The sequence below is a fragment of the Geotrypetes seraphini genome, chromosome 6, assembly GCF_902459505.1.
Source record: "Geotrypetes seraphini chromosome 6, aGeoSer1.1, whole genome shotgun sequence".
NCBI classification, from domain to species: Eukaryota; Metazoa; Chordata; class Amphibia; order Gymnophiona; family Dermophiidae; genus Geotrypetes; species Geotrypetes seraphini.
In genome coordinates this window covers 164,123,971-164,139,803 of record NC_047089.1, presented here as the reverse complement: position 1 = coordinate 164,139,803, position 15,833 = coordinate 164,123,971, and the positions used below count along the sequence as shown (strand labels likewise).

The window sequence follows — 15,833 nt, the reverse complement described above, 5'->3', positions numbered from 1 at the left end:
ACCACTTTCAAGTAAGTGCCTAGTCCAAGACATCTACCAGAAAGTGGGCATTGTTAGGGTAGATCGTGGGTGGATCTTGGACATGTTTTGCATGTAGGCACCTAAAGTGGACTTAGGCACCAGTATTTAGGCCAAGAAAACCCTGGCATAAACAGGGAGCGCCTAAGGTTCGGATGCCTATTGTCACCTAAGACCACTTTATTTGCTGCTAGGTGGGATTCTAGAAATGATGCATAACTTAAGATTGACATGCACTATGTGCCATGTTCCTCGGCACCTATGTTTTAGGTACCATTTATAGAATCTGAGTCATAATGCCCACTTTTATGCGATATGCATGAAGGCATTTCTTGGGGTTAGAGAATGTGTAGAGTAGGACTGGGATAAGTACTTATCTAAAATATACACATGTGTCAAACCTGAAAATGAGAAACTTATAACACTTCTGGTGCCATCCTATGTGTGCTTGAAAGGCACTTGTTGGGCTGCTTTTTATTTTTTGGCCCTGTATTAATGGAATTCCCTTCCTCAGTATTATCAGGTTGAACCTATTGTTTTTTAATTTAAAATAGACCTCAAAATGTATTCTTTTATGCTGTTTTATCTGATATGATTGTAAGGGGGTGGTGATGCGAGGTGCCTTGAGACAAGTCATCCAGTACAATATGGTGACATTGCTGTATTTGTATATTTTGTTATTTATGTTTGATTTGATTGTTTTATTGGATTGGATTTATTGCATTTGATATACTGCTTGAACATAGGCATTAAGCGGTTTATAATACTAAATATAGGCATTGAGCTACTCTCTCTATCCCGAATGGGCTCACAATATAATTAAGCATACAAGAGAAGACATCACTAACATTACGGAGACATATAATAAGAGGGAGAAAAAGAAAGTACCTCATGGAAAGTAAAAAATATTGAAGGCAATGAAATAAAAAACCCTCAAGATCCAAAAAAATGAGTATTAACAATAATAACTTTATTTTTATATACCACCATACCATACAAACAGTTCAAAGCGGTTTACAGGGGAAGAAACTGTATACAGACAGCGACATTACAGAGAGCTTTCGAAATTACATTGGCATGTTAAGCTTAGTCAAGTTTATCTGGAAGGTTGAAGTGGGGTCAGAGAAATTTGTCAAAGAGATAGATACATTATAAGTAAAGATAGAATAATTAAACAATCTAAATTTATAAATATCAATAACAGAAAAACAAGAGATTAAAAATTAAACTAATGTAAATTCTAGATAATTTATACTTCTGAGTTTCATTCCAGAACAAATGCTTCAATTTATCATCCAAGAAAGGTTAGAGCCAGATACAATATCTAGTTAGAGAAATTCATTAATGGACTTTGGGTGGATCCATAGTGGAGATGAAAGAGAATAGGTTTCAATAGTTTCCGGAAGAAGGAGTAAGATATTCCCTCAAAGAAGTCATGAAGTATGGAATTCCAAAGACAGGGACCCAACATTTGTTATATATATTTTTTGTGTTTTGTGTATACCTCTGCACCATTTATGAATAAATTATATTGCAAGATCATCAGTTCCACGGTTTTTTACCTTTTGCTTTGCGTTTGTTTTTGTGGAACTATTTCAGTGGACCTTTTTTGTGTTCTTGTACTGTAACCTGATGCAGAAGCTTTTGGAGATAGAGTTTTATAAAAGCACTTAGGCAATAGCATAATATGTGCCTTCTTTGCCTGGATGCCCTATTATGAAGATACAACAATACAATAAAGTGTCTTATATACCACAGTTTTCTGCAAGGAATCTATGCAGTTTACAAGAAGATTAGATCAAGTTTTGGAAGTTACATTTTTAGAGTGAAACATGGTTGTTAGGAGGAAGGGATGGAAGATAACAGAGTAGCTGTAGGGTGAAGAGGTATGTCTTAAGTTTCTTCTTGAAGTCAAGGTATGTGGGGACCTTGGTATTCAAAGGTAGCCTCAAATATCTTCTTCTGCCATACTTTTTGAGGTGATGGAAAGGGTAATTTGAAGCGCTGATACACGTGAGTTGAAGGAGTGTGGGATTTTAATATCAGATGTTAGTCCCTCTTAGTTTTCTCCATAGATTGCTTTGTGAACCATGCAGGCTATCTTGAATTGGATTCTCTTGTTCATCAGTAGCCAATGCAGTTGTTTTATTAGTGAATTTGCCCTCTCATGTGGATTCTTTTTGAGAATTAGTCTTGCAGCCATGTTTTGCAGTAGTTGAAGTCTCTTGCGGTTTTTTTTTCTGCAATACCACTGTATAGTGAGTTCCAATAGTCCAGGTAAGATATTAGGACAGATTGTGCTACTACCTTGAAATTGATCTCAGTCAGGACTGGTCTAATTATCCTCAGTTGTCTCATCTTAAATAATTTTTTCACTAGAGAGGTGATACGTGTGTTGTAGGTTAAGTTTGAGTCTAGTGTAACTTCCAGTACTTTGGAGGAATTTTCTAACTTTAGACTCTCACCTGTGGACAGATCTAGTTCTGTCTCAGTGAATTATAATCTCTTAACCATTGTATTTTGGTTTTAGATTTGTTTAGTTTGAGGAAGTAACTCGTCATCCATGCACTTAAGTCATCAATAGTATTTTTCAGGTATCATCTACTTTGGAGAAGATGTGATCCTTGGTTGAGAGTAGGTTATTTCCCAGTGCCCTTAGATAGATGTTAAATAGCGCAGGTGATATTGGTGAGCCTTGCGGGACACCATAGTTTGCTTTCCATGTTTGGGATTTTTTGACTTCTTTCCGATCGTCATATGTTTTATTTCTATACCTCCTTTGAAAAAACTTAGTTATTCATCTGAATTCGATATGAGAAGTTATTTCAGTATTACAGACTTTTCTGGGGACTCAGATACAGATCTTAACTGCTCACTGTACTGGAATGCTTTTGAGACTTCAAAAATGAAAGAAAGAGTGGGAAAACTGGAACATAAATCTTTGGAACATGAAAATAAATTAGAAGTATTAAGGAGCACAAAATCAGCTCCTAATAAAAGACAGTAGGAACATTAACCTTAAATTGGAGATATTAGAAAATGCAACTAGATAACAAAATCTCAGATTAATTAATTTTCCTAAAATGTATACTATTTCAGCTCTTGATATGTTTAAGAGATAACTGTTTGAGGTTTTGAAAGTTTCAGAAGCTTCCTACGGGAAAGAAGAAATCAGTAGCAGTCCAACAAGGTTTTGTAGTAGACAGTTTGGACTTGACAAACATTCTGGAGAGATCAGATATGGAATTGGTTGCAGCGGCTATATTGTTTGTCCAGTTAGCATTGGACTCTGATAGAGACTAGTTGCTAAAAATGTTCTTTAAACATCAAGATAAACTATTCATGAATCACAAAATAAGAATGTATCTGGATATATCAAGAATAATCCAGAAGAAGAGGAAACAATTTCTACTTTTGCGACCTCAGATCTTAAAACGGGAGCTACATTTGTCCTTAGATATCCTTGTAAATGTATGGTTATTTTCAAGGAGCTAAATATGTTTTGTTTTGTTTTTTAAATCTTCACAGTTAACTAGATTTATTTCTGTCAAAGAGGTTAGATCCGTTAATACCCCTGTTGACATGCAAGTACAACCTTCACAGTCGAATGATTAGGCCCTACTCAGGTTCAGCTATCTTTTTTCCTTTAAAGTGATGTAACTATTTAATCTCCGTTGCATTTTCTAGCTGCCTCTCGATAATTGTGGACTAGCTAACAGTACAAAGAAAATTGTAATTTCTTTATTTTTATTATTTTCCTTTTTTTTTTCTCATGTTGGTAGTGTTAATGTTAAATGAGTGATTTGATCATGAAAAATTGAAATTTCAATAAATAAATAGTACCCGAGGCAGTCACAAAGAATGTCAGAGGGAGAAACAAACACAAGCTAGGTGTCAAAAAAAAACCAAAAGCTAGGTGTCAAACTGGCCTGATATTCAAACTGTTCTCTTGACTGCTTGGGAAGCAAAACATATCTGTTTATAAGAACTAACATATTTTTCACTTACCTAGTTAGGGGAAATATTGATGAGCTTAATTAATGGAATTACATTGCTGAATCTAATTTGTATATTGCTGAAGTATGCTATTTGTAATTGGATGATATTTTTGAGCTTGTAATTTGATTGGAGATAATCAGGCTCGAGGAGTGGGCATCAACATGGCAGATGAGGTTCAATGTGAATAAGTGTAAAGTGATGCATGTAGGTAACAAAAATCTCATGCATGAATACAGGATGTCTGGGGTGGTTCTTGGAGATACCTCCCAGGAAAGAGACTTGGGAGTTATGATTGACAAGTTGATGAAGCCGTCCGCGCAATGTGCGGCGGCGGCGAAAAGGGCGAACAGAATGCTAGAAATGATAAAGAAGGGGATCACAAACAGATTGGAGAAGGTTATCATGCCGCTGTACCGGGCCATGGTGTGCCCTCACCTGGAGTACTGCGTCCAGCACTGGTCACCATACATGAAGAAGCATACAGTACTACTTGAAAGGGTCCAGCGAAGAGCGACTAAGATGGTTAAGGAGCTGGAGGAGTTGCCTTACAGTGAAAGATTAGAGAAACTGGGCCTTTTCTTCCTCGAACAGAGGAGATTGAGAGGGGACATGATCGAAACATTCAAGGTACTGAAGGGAATAGACTTAGTAGATAAGGATAGGTTGTTCACCCTCTCCAAGGTAGGGCACTCTCTAAAATTGAAAGGGGATAGATTCCGTACAAACGTACGGAAGTTCTTCTTCACCCAGAGAGTGGTAGAAAACTGGAACGCTCTTCCAGAGTCTGTCATAGGGGAAAACACCCTCCAGGGATTCAAGACAAAGTTAGACAAGTTCCTGCTGAACCAGAACGTACTTGGGAAGGGCTAGCCTCAGTTAGGGTGCTGGTCTTTGACCAGAGGGCCACCGCGTAAGCGGACTGCTGGGCATGATGGACCACTGGTCTGACCCAGAAGCGATAATTCTTATGTTCTTATTTAAACTTTGGCTTCCCTGATTCTCAGTCCAATGTCCTAGCTTTCATGTTGTGTTTTATCTAGCTTATAGTATTTTATTATATTTTTAATTATTACCGTACCTTGAACTTTGGAATGAGCAGAACACAAATAAAAATAAATATGTTATCCTGCCAGGTACTCCAATTGGACGAAAGGGATCCACAGGGTCTCAAGGCTTTGACGGTACTCAAGGCTTCCCTGGAATCCAGGGAACAAAAGGATTTAAAGGTAAAAGTAATACAGATTGCTGTATGTTTTTTCTTACCATTCCCCAACCTCTACAACCACAAGAAGTAGTGGTTTTTGAATTTAAAATAAATGGCTTAGTGAGTAAAGTACATTTTCCTTTAAAAGCTGTTTTCAGCGCTCCTTTTCCTTCTTATGCTTTCATTTGCCATTTTAGGTGATTTGGGCGACTGCAGATGTACTTTGAGTGATGAAACTAGACGTGGTTCTGCTGGTCCTCCAGGACTACTAGGGTTTCCAGGCTCACCAGGACAGCCTGGAAGAAAAGGTGACACTGGTGACCATGGTGCCTCTGGTCAGCCAGGCCCTATGGGTCCACAGGTAAAATATCTTACATGAGATTGATTAACCGTGGACCATGATATGTTTGTTGTATTACTGTTATTTTTGTTATCTTGATCACAATGATGTGGTATAGATTTTACATGTATCTTGTTGGTTGCTGGATCACTAATATAGAAATTTGGAAAAAAAAAAAGAGAAGAAATGGTCATATAAAGCTGATGTTCACCATAAATTTGATATTTATTTAAAATAGTATTGGTAGGGAGAATGTTAAAGTCCTATCTCTTCTCCCTATAATGAATGATCTCTACTCAATACACTCTCTGGAATCTAATTATCTATCCGAATCTTCTCCATATAGTTGACAGTTCTCCACCCAATATGCTCTCTAGAACCTACTTCCAATGTAATAACTGAATCCAAACTTATTGTAAGCCACAATGATTCCTGTCTGAAAATGGTGGGCTATAAGAAACTATATGGTATGGTGTAGATTTATACATAATAACAACAGTTTGTAAAGAATAGCAGAGCATTTTCCCTTTGTGTTAACCTTTGGGTTAAAATTAAAAAAACCTCTGAGGTGCATTAAATAAGAATAACCTGACTAAGAGGGAGTTTACCTCCTGAAGAAAGTTGACAAGTTATAGGGCCTTTCTACAGCACAGCACCCGGAATGCATCTAAGTGACACCTGTACTGTAATAATATTTTATTTAAGTTATTTATATACTGCCTATTAATTGTCTAAATAGTTTATATTCAGGTACTCTGTCATTTGTCCCTATCTGTCCCGGCGCCATCTTTCCTTTGTAAAATACTAGTGTAACAGATTAGATGCATGCAAAGAACTTATGTACAAGTACCTACACCAGCTATAGAGCTGATATAAGTTGTTGCACCTAAATGCCAGAAATTCACACACATCACTTATAGCATTCTATAAGGTATATATGTAAGTATGCGTCTCACACATTCTTCATCCAGATTCTACCCATGTGAACACCTACCTATAAAATAGTGCTATATAACATAATTTCTGTATTTACAGAATAGCATATAGATAGATTATGATATGTACATATCTGCACCCATATATACAATTATTCTAAACATTGAAGAAGCTGACATATGTGGGAGTATTGGGGCAAAGTTTTGAAACAGTGTTAAGCAAAACATGAATTCATGTTGGCTAAGAATCCTCTACTAAGAGTTATGAAGTGAAGATAAATAATCATTTCTGTACATATATAGATGAATAAGATATTTGTTAAAATAAAAATAAATAAAATTGAGCAAAAGATAAAAATGAGCAATAGAGGCACGATAAGCAATGAGAAACTAAAAAGGACAGATGACAGAATGAGATGAAATAAGAACCCATCTAAAGGTGAGGAAAGTTCACCTCTGATGGTCCAATGGATGGAGGGATCATTCCACCAAGTTGGCCACTGACTCATGGTATCATGCATAGTGAAGAATCTGCCCGGTGATGTTTCATGGCAGAGTATAGGAGTGCTTTACCATTGCTGCCTCCTGCACAGGGGTGGCTCCACTATGTTGCCTCTGCCCAACATAGGGTCCAATAGCACCTGTTATTCCCAGGTGATCTCCTAACCAGGTACTAGCCAGGTCTAAACCTGCTTAGTTTCCGATAGTAAGAGCAGGCCTACTGAGGGCGGCCAGGCCTTAGGCCGATGGGCCAATACCCAAGAAAAAAAATGTTTTAAGTGGATATTGTATTCAGTGGTGATTATATAGAGGTTATTATTCTAAACATTTACATGCATAGTCAGTACATAAATTTTAGTGCCTACCTTATAGATGTGCCCCCTATTTTGTAACTGTTAACTTAGGGCTCCTTTTACAAAGGTGCACTACGCGTTTTAGCGCACGCATCGGATTAGCACACGCTATAGTGCGATCTAGCCAAAAATCTACCGCCTGCTCAAAAGGAGGCAGTAGCGGCTAGTGCACACGGCAATTTAGCGCGCCTTTGTAAAAGGAGCCCTTAATGTGGTGTAACATTTCTAGATGCTTCTGATCCCCATCCCCTAGAAAGTCCTATTTGGGACCTTTTTCTTGGCCCTTCCAGGGAAGTTTATGGAGGCAAAAACAGTAACAGAATTCATGAAGCTTGAGATAAGCAATGAGGGTCCCTAGCTGCAAATAAATGAGAGAGAAAGCCAGTAATCAGTTGGATCTGTGGCTCTCTACCAAAAAGTACTTTGGTCTTATGACCTTTATCTGCCATCATATTCTGTTTCTCATTCTCCTAATAAACATATATAGGGGTTGATATTCATAGTAACATACATAGTAACATAGTAGATGACGGCAGATAAAGACCCGAATGGTCCATCCAGTCTGCCCAACCTGATTCAATTTAAATTTTTTAATTTTTTCTTCTTAGCTATTTCTGGGCAAGAAACCAAAGCTTTACCCTGTACTGTGCTTGGGTTCCAACTGCCAAAATCTCTGTTAAGACTTACTCCAGCCCATCTACACCCTCCCAGCCATTGAAGCCCTCCCAGCCCATCCTCCTCCAAATGGTCATATACAGACACAGACCGTGCAAGTCTGCCCAGTACTAGCCTTAGTTCAATATTTAATCTTATTTTCTGTTTCTAGATCCTTTGTGTTCATCCCACTCTTCTTTGAACTCAGTCACAGTTTTACTCTCCACCACCTCTCTCGGGAGCGCATTCCAGGCATCCACCACCCTCTCTGTAAAGTAGAATTTCCTAACATTGCCTTTGAATCTACCACCCCTCAACTTCAAATTATGTCCTCTGGTTTTACCATTTTCCTTTCTCTGGAAAAGATTTTGTTCTACGTTAATACCCTTCAAGTATTTGAACGTCTGAATCATATCTCCCCTGTCTCTCCTTTCCTCTAGGGTATACATATTCAGGGCTTCCAGTCTCTCCTCATACGTCTTCTGGCGCAAGCCTCCTATCATTTTCGTCGCCCTCCTCTGGACCGCCTCAAGTCTTCTTACGTCCTTCGCCAGATACGGTCTCCAAAATTGAACACAGTACTCCAAGTGGGGCCTTACCAATGACCTGTACAGGGGCATCAACACCTTCTTCCTTCTACTGACTACGCCTTTCTTTATACAGCCCATCATCTTTCTGGCAGCAGCCACTTGCTTGTCACACTGTTTTTTCACCTTTAGATCTTCGGACACTATCACCCCAAGGTCCCTCTCCCCGTCCGTGCATATCAGCTTCTCTCCTCCCAACATATATGGTTCCTTCCTATTATTAATCCCCAAATGCATTACTCTGCATTTCTTTGCATTGAATTTTAGTTGCCAGGCATTAGACCATTCCTCTAACTTTTGCAGATCCTTTTTCATATTTTCCACTCCCTCTTCGGTGTCTACTCTGTTACAAATCTTGGTATCATCTGCAAAAAGGCACACTTTTCCTTCTAACCCTTCAGCAATGTCACTCACAAACATATTGAACAGGATTGGCCCCAGCACTGATCCCTGAGGGACTCCACTACTCACCTTTCCTTCCTTCGAGCGACTTCCATTAACCATCACCCTCTGGCATCTGTCCGACAGCCAGTTTCTGACCCAGTTCACCACTTTGGGTCCTAACTTCAGCCCTTCAAGTTTGTTCAACAGCCTCCTATGAGGAACTGTATCAAAGGCTTTGCTGAAATCCAAGTAAATTACATCTAGCATATGTCCTCGATCCAGCTCTCTGGTCACCCAATCAAAAAATTCAATCAGGTTCGTTTGGCACGATTTACCTTTTGTAAAGCCATGTTGTCTTGGATCCTGTAACCCATTAGATTCAAAGAAGTACACTATCCTTTCTTTCAGCAAAACTTCCATTATTTTTCCAACAACTGAAGTGAGGCTCACCGGCCTGTAGTTTCCTGCTTCATCCCTGTGACCACTTTTATGAATAGGGACCACATCCGCTCTCCTCCTATCCCCAGGAATCACTCCCGTCTCCAGAGATTTGTTGAACAAGTCTTTAATAGGACTCGCCAGAACCTCTCTGAGCTCCCTTAGTATCCTGGGATGGATCAGGAGAGGCTTCTGCCTGCTTAAACCATGTTGAATATCATCTCTGACCTCTGTAGTGCCAGGATAGATTGTGGGAATAATAGCAAAGGAGCCAGCAGTTACACAGGCACTGGCTGCATTAAATGCTGTTGCTTACATAACTAATGTGCAGATAGGACCACACAAAAGGCAGTCCTGGCTTCGCCCAGTTAAATAAGTTGTTGCCGGCACTAAATATGGGCCAACACCCATATAACTTCTGAGTTAGCACCTTACCCAGGACATTCAGTTCCAGTGTGGACAAGGCCTGGCATTGAATATATGGCTTACATCTGCCTGTGGTTGTCAGCCCTATACATCTTAAAGTCTAGTAATTAGTCATTTTATTAGTCATTCTCTTCTTCGTCATGTTTACCAATTGAAAATAAATAGACATAGATGATTGCTTACTCTTTGAATAGTTGTGCCTTAAAAAAAGAATGTATATCATAAATATTAACAGGGGTTTCGTGGTGATGAAGGACTACCAGGACCACAAGGGGAGATAGGAGAGCTTGTGTTTGCTACCAGAAAAGGTAAGGAGCATGTTTATTTGGTTGAGAGTATCTAGTTTTAATCAATGATCAATGATCAAACTTATGAAATTGTTCCTTTAATCAGGATTTTGGGGGTTACACTAGACCGACAGCTGGTGTTCGAGATCATACAGATCTTATGATTAAAAAATGTTTTATGATCCTCTGGAAACTTAGAACCATCAAAAGATATTTTGACTTTGTTTCTTTTAGACTCTTGGTACAGTCTTTGATTTTATCTGTCCTCGATTATTGCAATATCATCTATCTTGCATCTTTTAAGAAAAATCTACGACGTATTCGATTAATACAAAATACGTCCTGCGCCTAATTTTTGGTTTAAATAAATACGATCATATCAGTCCTTATTATCAACAATTGCATTGGTTGCCTTTTGAGGCAAGTATTCTTTTTAAGTTTGGCTGTCTGTGCTTTAAAGCTTTTTTTGGTTTAGCCCTGGGTTATCTAACTTCCCAATTTAATTTTTATAGATCATCTAAAAATACCTGTAACAATTTCACATTTATGTACCCTTCAGTTAAGGCCTGTCGTTATAAGAGATTTTTGAATAAGACACTTGCATTTCAATTAGGGAAAATGAACTCTTGGTTAAGACCGCTGATCTTTCAAATGGATTCTTATTGTGTTTTTAGAAAACTTTTAAAAACCTATCTGTTTGATAAGTTTGTTAAATAATTCTGCATTTTTATCTTATTATAATGTTTTACTTTTTCTATATATATGTCACTGATTGTACAGTTCCTCTTCTCTGTTAACCGCCCGGAATCTTACGGTTGGGCAGTATACAAGAATAAACTTATTATTATAGTTTGAATTCCCTTACCACTATCTAATTAGAGTATTTCTTTTTCACGCACAATGAAAACACTCTTGCAGGTTCCAGAGGAGAACAAGGTAACTCTGGTGTGCCAGGTGGCATAGGTTTTGAAGGTTTACCAGGACTAAATGGACTGGATGGTGCTCCTGGCTTCCCAGGTCCTCCGGTAAGAATCATTCCATGCTAAACAGATTTTCAAGCACAGACCTCAACTACCTAGCTTAAATATCAATTTGTCATTTTCTTGTACTATTTCCTTTTGTGATCTTCTTCACAGAAGTCTTTTCTTATATATTTACTCATTTTTTTCAGGAGGAGTAAAAAGTGTGCATGTTTTGTTGTTACCACACCCTAAAATTTTGAGAATGGCCTTTCGATTAGCCCCTCACAATATGGAGGAAATATTCTCTACATGGGTTCATTTTGCTTAGCTATATTCATTTTGCACATACCAAGATAGCAATGAACCTCACGCCTAAATCATATATGGAGTATGATCTCTGTCTCTGAAATGTATTTCGAATTCTTCCGCACAATATGATATATTTGAACTTTCATGAATTATCGTTGTGATTCCCACGAGCTTCTGATGAGAACTCGTATTAATAGCGATGGGTGTATCTAAGTTGGGGGAGCTCTCCAAAACTAACACTTACCCCCTCTTTTACTAAGATGCGCTAACCGATTAGCTCACACTAACACGTCCATAGACTAACATGCACGCGTTAGCATTTAGCATACGCTAAATCGATTAGCGCGCCTTAGTAAAAGAGGGCCTAAGAGGTATGTTTACTAAAGTGTACTAGCAAACAGGTTTAGCACATGTTAATGCAGGACTTTCCCGTGCACTAAGCCCATTTCTAGTACACCCAAGAAACAGGGCAATTTCCAGTATTTCTCTTTCAGGCTGTGCACTGGTGTTTGCATTAGCACGTGTGACCTAAAAAGAATTGCTAGGGGAGCACTTACTTTCACCTGTTTAGGAGGCAATAAGAGCTTCCACGTTATGCACACACCATCCAATTAGTGCATGGTAGAGCGGTCCGATTCAGGAAAAATAACTTTGATTCGATTTTACCAATTGAATCGATTTTTCAATTCGAAACAATTCGATTTGCTTTAAAATTAGTTGGCAGGTTTATTTTGCAGCCTCTTCACCCACCCCACTCCCCTTGCCCTCTCCAACACCATTGTAAATCTAAATAAGTCAGATTAGTACAGATTGATCCTGCACAGTCAATGCTAACAAAAAAGCATGTCTTTTTTCCACATACACATACATAACACGGATACACTCTCACCCATTACAGAATAAGTAAAAGCAAACTAAAAATAGAATGTGTGGCCAACAATGAAACTGTACCCTAAGAAGCCAGATTCTGCATACAATGCAGCACCACAGAAATAGTGATGCAAGTTCCCTAGTTCTGTGCAAAATGTAAAAGACAACAATTGTAAATGTGAAAAGACTGACAAATACAAATCACCACATAGAAATGAAACCAAAATGGAAAACTTGCATTGCACTTTTACAGAAGAGTGGGAAACTATTTGTACTGAGGTGGGTAGAGTGTTAGTTTGTGCCTTAATACAAGAAAATGCATACAAAGTGATAAGTCCTTGGTATTATACTCCAGAACGACTTCATAAGATGTATCCTCAGACGTCAGATAGTTGTTGGAGATGTCATCATGCTGTGGGAACTTTTCTCCATATCTGGTGGAGCTGTCCTGTGTTTGCACCCTGTTGGTCTACAGTGGTACGCTTTTTATCCCACTTGCTGGGGGCCTCTACCGATTACACCTCAGAGTTGCTTATTGGGGCTTTCCACTATTTGTACCACCAGGTGGCAAACCTGCTTATTGAGAATGGGGTTGGCGGCGTTTAAATGTCTTATAGCTGCCTATTGGAAACAGTCCCTGGTGCCAGATGTGAATGAATGGAGGGCGAAGTTATATGTGATGGGGAAGATGGAACTAGATGTGGCTAAACGTAGAGGGTATTATCAGCAATCGTTACAGACTTGGTCTGTTATTACACTGAAATTGGATCTTTAGGGGGATGAAGGGTCTCAGATCTTATAGTGCTTCTTTGCTGAGGGGGTGGGGGGACTGGGGTGTTCATAGGGGTGTCTGTTGTGATATTTTATGTACAGCGGCGTTGTTTCGCTGCCAGTTATTATTATATGTCTCACGGTTGTAAATTCTTGCTATTCAACTGTTCAAAAATTTCAATAAACACTGTAAATATTTTTTTTTTAAAAACCCAAAATGGAAAATAAAATACCATGGGTTCCTTTTACAAAGCCGGGTTAGCGGTTTTAGCGCATGCAGCTTTTTAGCGCACGCTAAAATCGCGCTATGTGGCTAGAACTAACGCCAGCTCAATGCTGGCGTTAGCGTCTAGCATGGCTGGCAGTTTAGCGCACGCTATTACGCATGTTAAACCGCTAACGTGACTGTAAAAGGAGCCAAATGTTATTGAACTAATATATTTTTGTATTAGCTTTCAGAAGCCAAAATCTCCTTCCTCAGGTCAGTACCATATACTGCTGTTATGGTAGGGGGTTTTGGTCTCTTAAAGCTAGTCAAAAATGTATTAAAATTAGTCCAATAAAAAGATCACTTTATTTCCATTTTCAAATTATAAACGTTTATTAACACAGCTATAATACTACTTTATCCTCAAGCAAAAAAAAACCAAACAACTTTAATCTACCTTTGTTGTATCTAGATTTCTACTTTCCTCATCTTCTCTTCACTTTCTCATTCCTTCCAATGTCTGCCCTCTTTCTGATCCTCTACCATATGTCTTGGCCATCTCTCGCCATTCCATCCAGCCTGAGCCCCCATCTCTCCTTGGTCCAGCATTTCCCTTCTGTGTCTGACAGTGTCACCATTCCACCTCTTTTCCAGCATCACCCTTCTGTGTGCCAATCTCACCTATGTCCCTATCCCACCTCTTCTACAGAATCTTCATTTTGTCCCTGTTTTTATCTTTCCCTCATGTTCACCATCTACCTACTCAATGTCCTTATCTTCTCCCTTGTTCAGCATTGCTTCTCTGTGTCTCTAGTGTATCTCCCCTTTTTTTAGCACTATCCCCCTTCAGCGTTGCTCCCTTTTTGTGTCCCTATCACCTCTTCCCCTTTTCAGCATTACACTGTCTGTATCCTTCATTTCAGTATTATCTCCTTCTGTGTGCCTATCTAGCCTCTTTCAGCATTGCCTCCCTCTATAAAACCATCTAGCTCCTTTAAGTATTGCTACCTCTTTGTTTCTATCTACCCCCATTTCAGCATTTCCCCTCTGTATCCCTATTGCCCCTTCTCTTCTCTGTGCCACTGTTTGTCTCCATTTTCAGCTTATCCCTCCCCCGTCCCTTGTTTCCGTATCCTGTAGCCTGCATCTTTCCACCCTCCTTCCGCCCCCTAGCCCAGTATGACATCTTTCCCTCCTCTCTTTCTCTCTCCCCTCTTTGTGGTATGGCATCTTTCCCTCCTCTCCCTCCCCCCACCCCTGTCATTCCACAGGGAGTTCTGCATCTGGCATTCTCCCTCTCACCAGTTTCTCCCTCTCTTCCCTTGTTCCCCTAGCCCAGTATGACATCTTTCCCTCCTCTCTCCTTTTATCCCTCCCCCTCAGGAGTACTGCATCTGACCCTTACCCTTGTACCCACTCTCCTTTCCCCATGACCCTCTTCAGCAACTCAGCAGCGGTAGTGATTAAGACAGACTGCCATTGTTGGAGCCTTCCCTCTGAGAGTCCTGCCTACGTAGAAACAGGAAGTTGAAACAAACTATACAGGACTTGCAGAGGGAAAGCCCCGACGCCAGCAGCCTATCTTAATCGCTGCCGAATCACCAAAGAGGGCTGCTACACTTCTGCTGTTCATTGATCAAGAGTGGTCATTAACACTGGCCACAGGCATTTCCTGTAGATTTGAACTCATGGAAAGGCAGACAAATTATAAAATGGGGTAAAAATGTTTAATTATAGAAGTAGTATTTTCAAATAAATGTAAGATGTATAATTTAATCTGATTTCACATACACTCAGAATTGTGTAATTTGACTAAGAGCTGGAGCTCCTATAGTCGAACCCACCATTCAATCACTGTGTATGGAATCGTGAAAAAGTATTAATAAAAGTGCTATTCAAAAGGTAAAAAATGTTTTCAATGGCAAAAAAGGAGAAGGAGTTCCCACTTAGCTGAAAACTTCAAAAGCTAAGTGGGAACTCCTTCTCCTTTTTTGCCATTGAAAAATTTTTTACCTTTTGAATAGAACTTTTAATAACACTTTTACACGATTCCATACACAGTGATTGGGTGGTGGGTTTGACTATAGGAGCTCCGGCTCTTGGTCGAATTACACAATTCTGAGTGTATGTGAAATCAGATTAAATTATACATCTTACATTTTTGTGATATAATTTATTTGAAAATACTACTTTTAGGAGTCTTATATTGCAACATCATACTAAGCCAATTTGACTTCCTAGTCCTTTATTACTTATTAAATAAGCTTGCCTACTCTACCTATTGTGATGAAGTCTGCTAATTATAGTATAAGACTAGAAATGATTCTATACAAGACCCATTTCTATGAAAGGAGTTGATATGTCCATCTGTCTTGTGGCAGGAGACTGGAAGTTAAAGTTACCAGGAACAGATAGAAAAGACGTAAAATAGGTTTGTGCATCCCAGCTAAGCTAAGTGACATAATGCAGAGACATTGAAGAATTAAAAAGTGTTATTACTTTTAAAATAGCTAATTATTTTCTTCTGCCAAAATAGTGTCGCCGGTCCCCTTTTCTTGGTGTCTTGCTGCAGAATGCTGTAATAAAA

At 39.1% G+C, this 15,833-nt stretch overlaps 1 protein-coding gene across 3 annotated transcripts in view; it reads left to right on the top strand.

Moving 5' to 3' along the window:
• COL4A2 (collagen type IV alpha 2 chain) overlaps positions 1–15,833 on the top strand; it is a 426,713-nt gene that overhangs the window by 319,573 nt on the left and 91,307 nt on the right. For all 3 annotated transcript variants that reach the window (XM_033949645.1, XM_033949646.1, XM_033949644.1), the window contains exons 21-24: positions 5,151–5,243; positions 5,419–5,582; positions 10,075–10,147; positions 11,045–11,151. In XM_033949645.1, the coding sequence (XP_033805536.1) occupies positions 5,151–5,243; positions 5,419–5,582; positions 10,075–10,147; positions 11,045–11,151 (437 nt within the window). The remainder of the gene's footprint in view (positions 1–5,150; positions 5,244–5,418; positions 5,583–10,074; positions 10,148–11,044; positions 11,152–15,833) is intronic.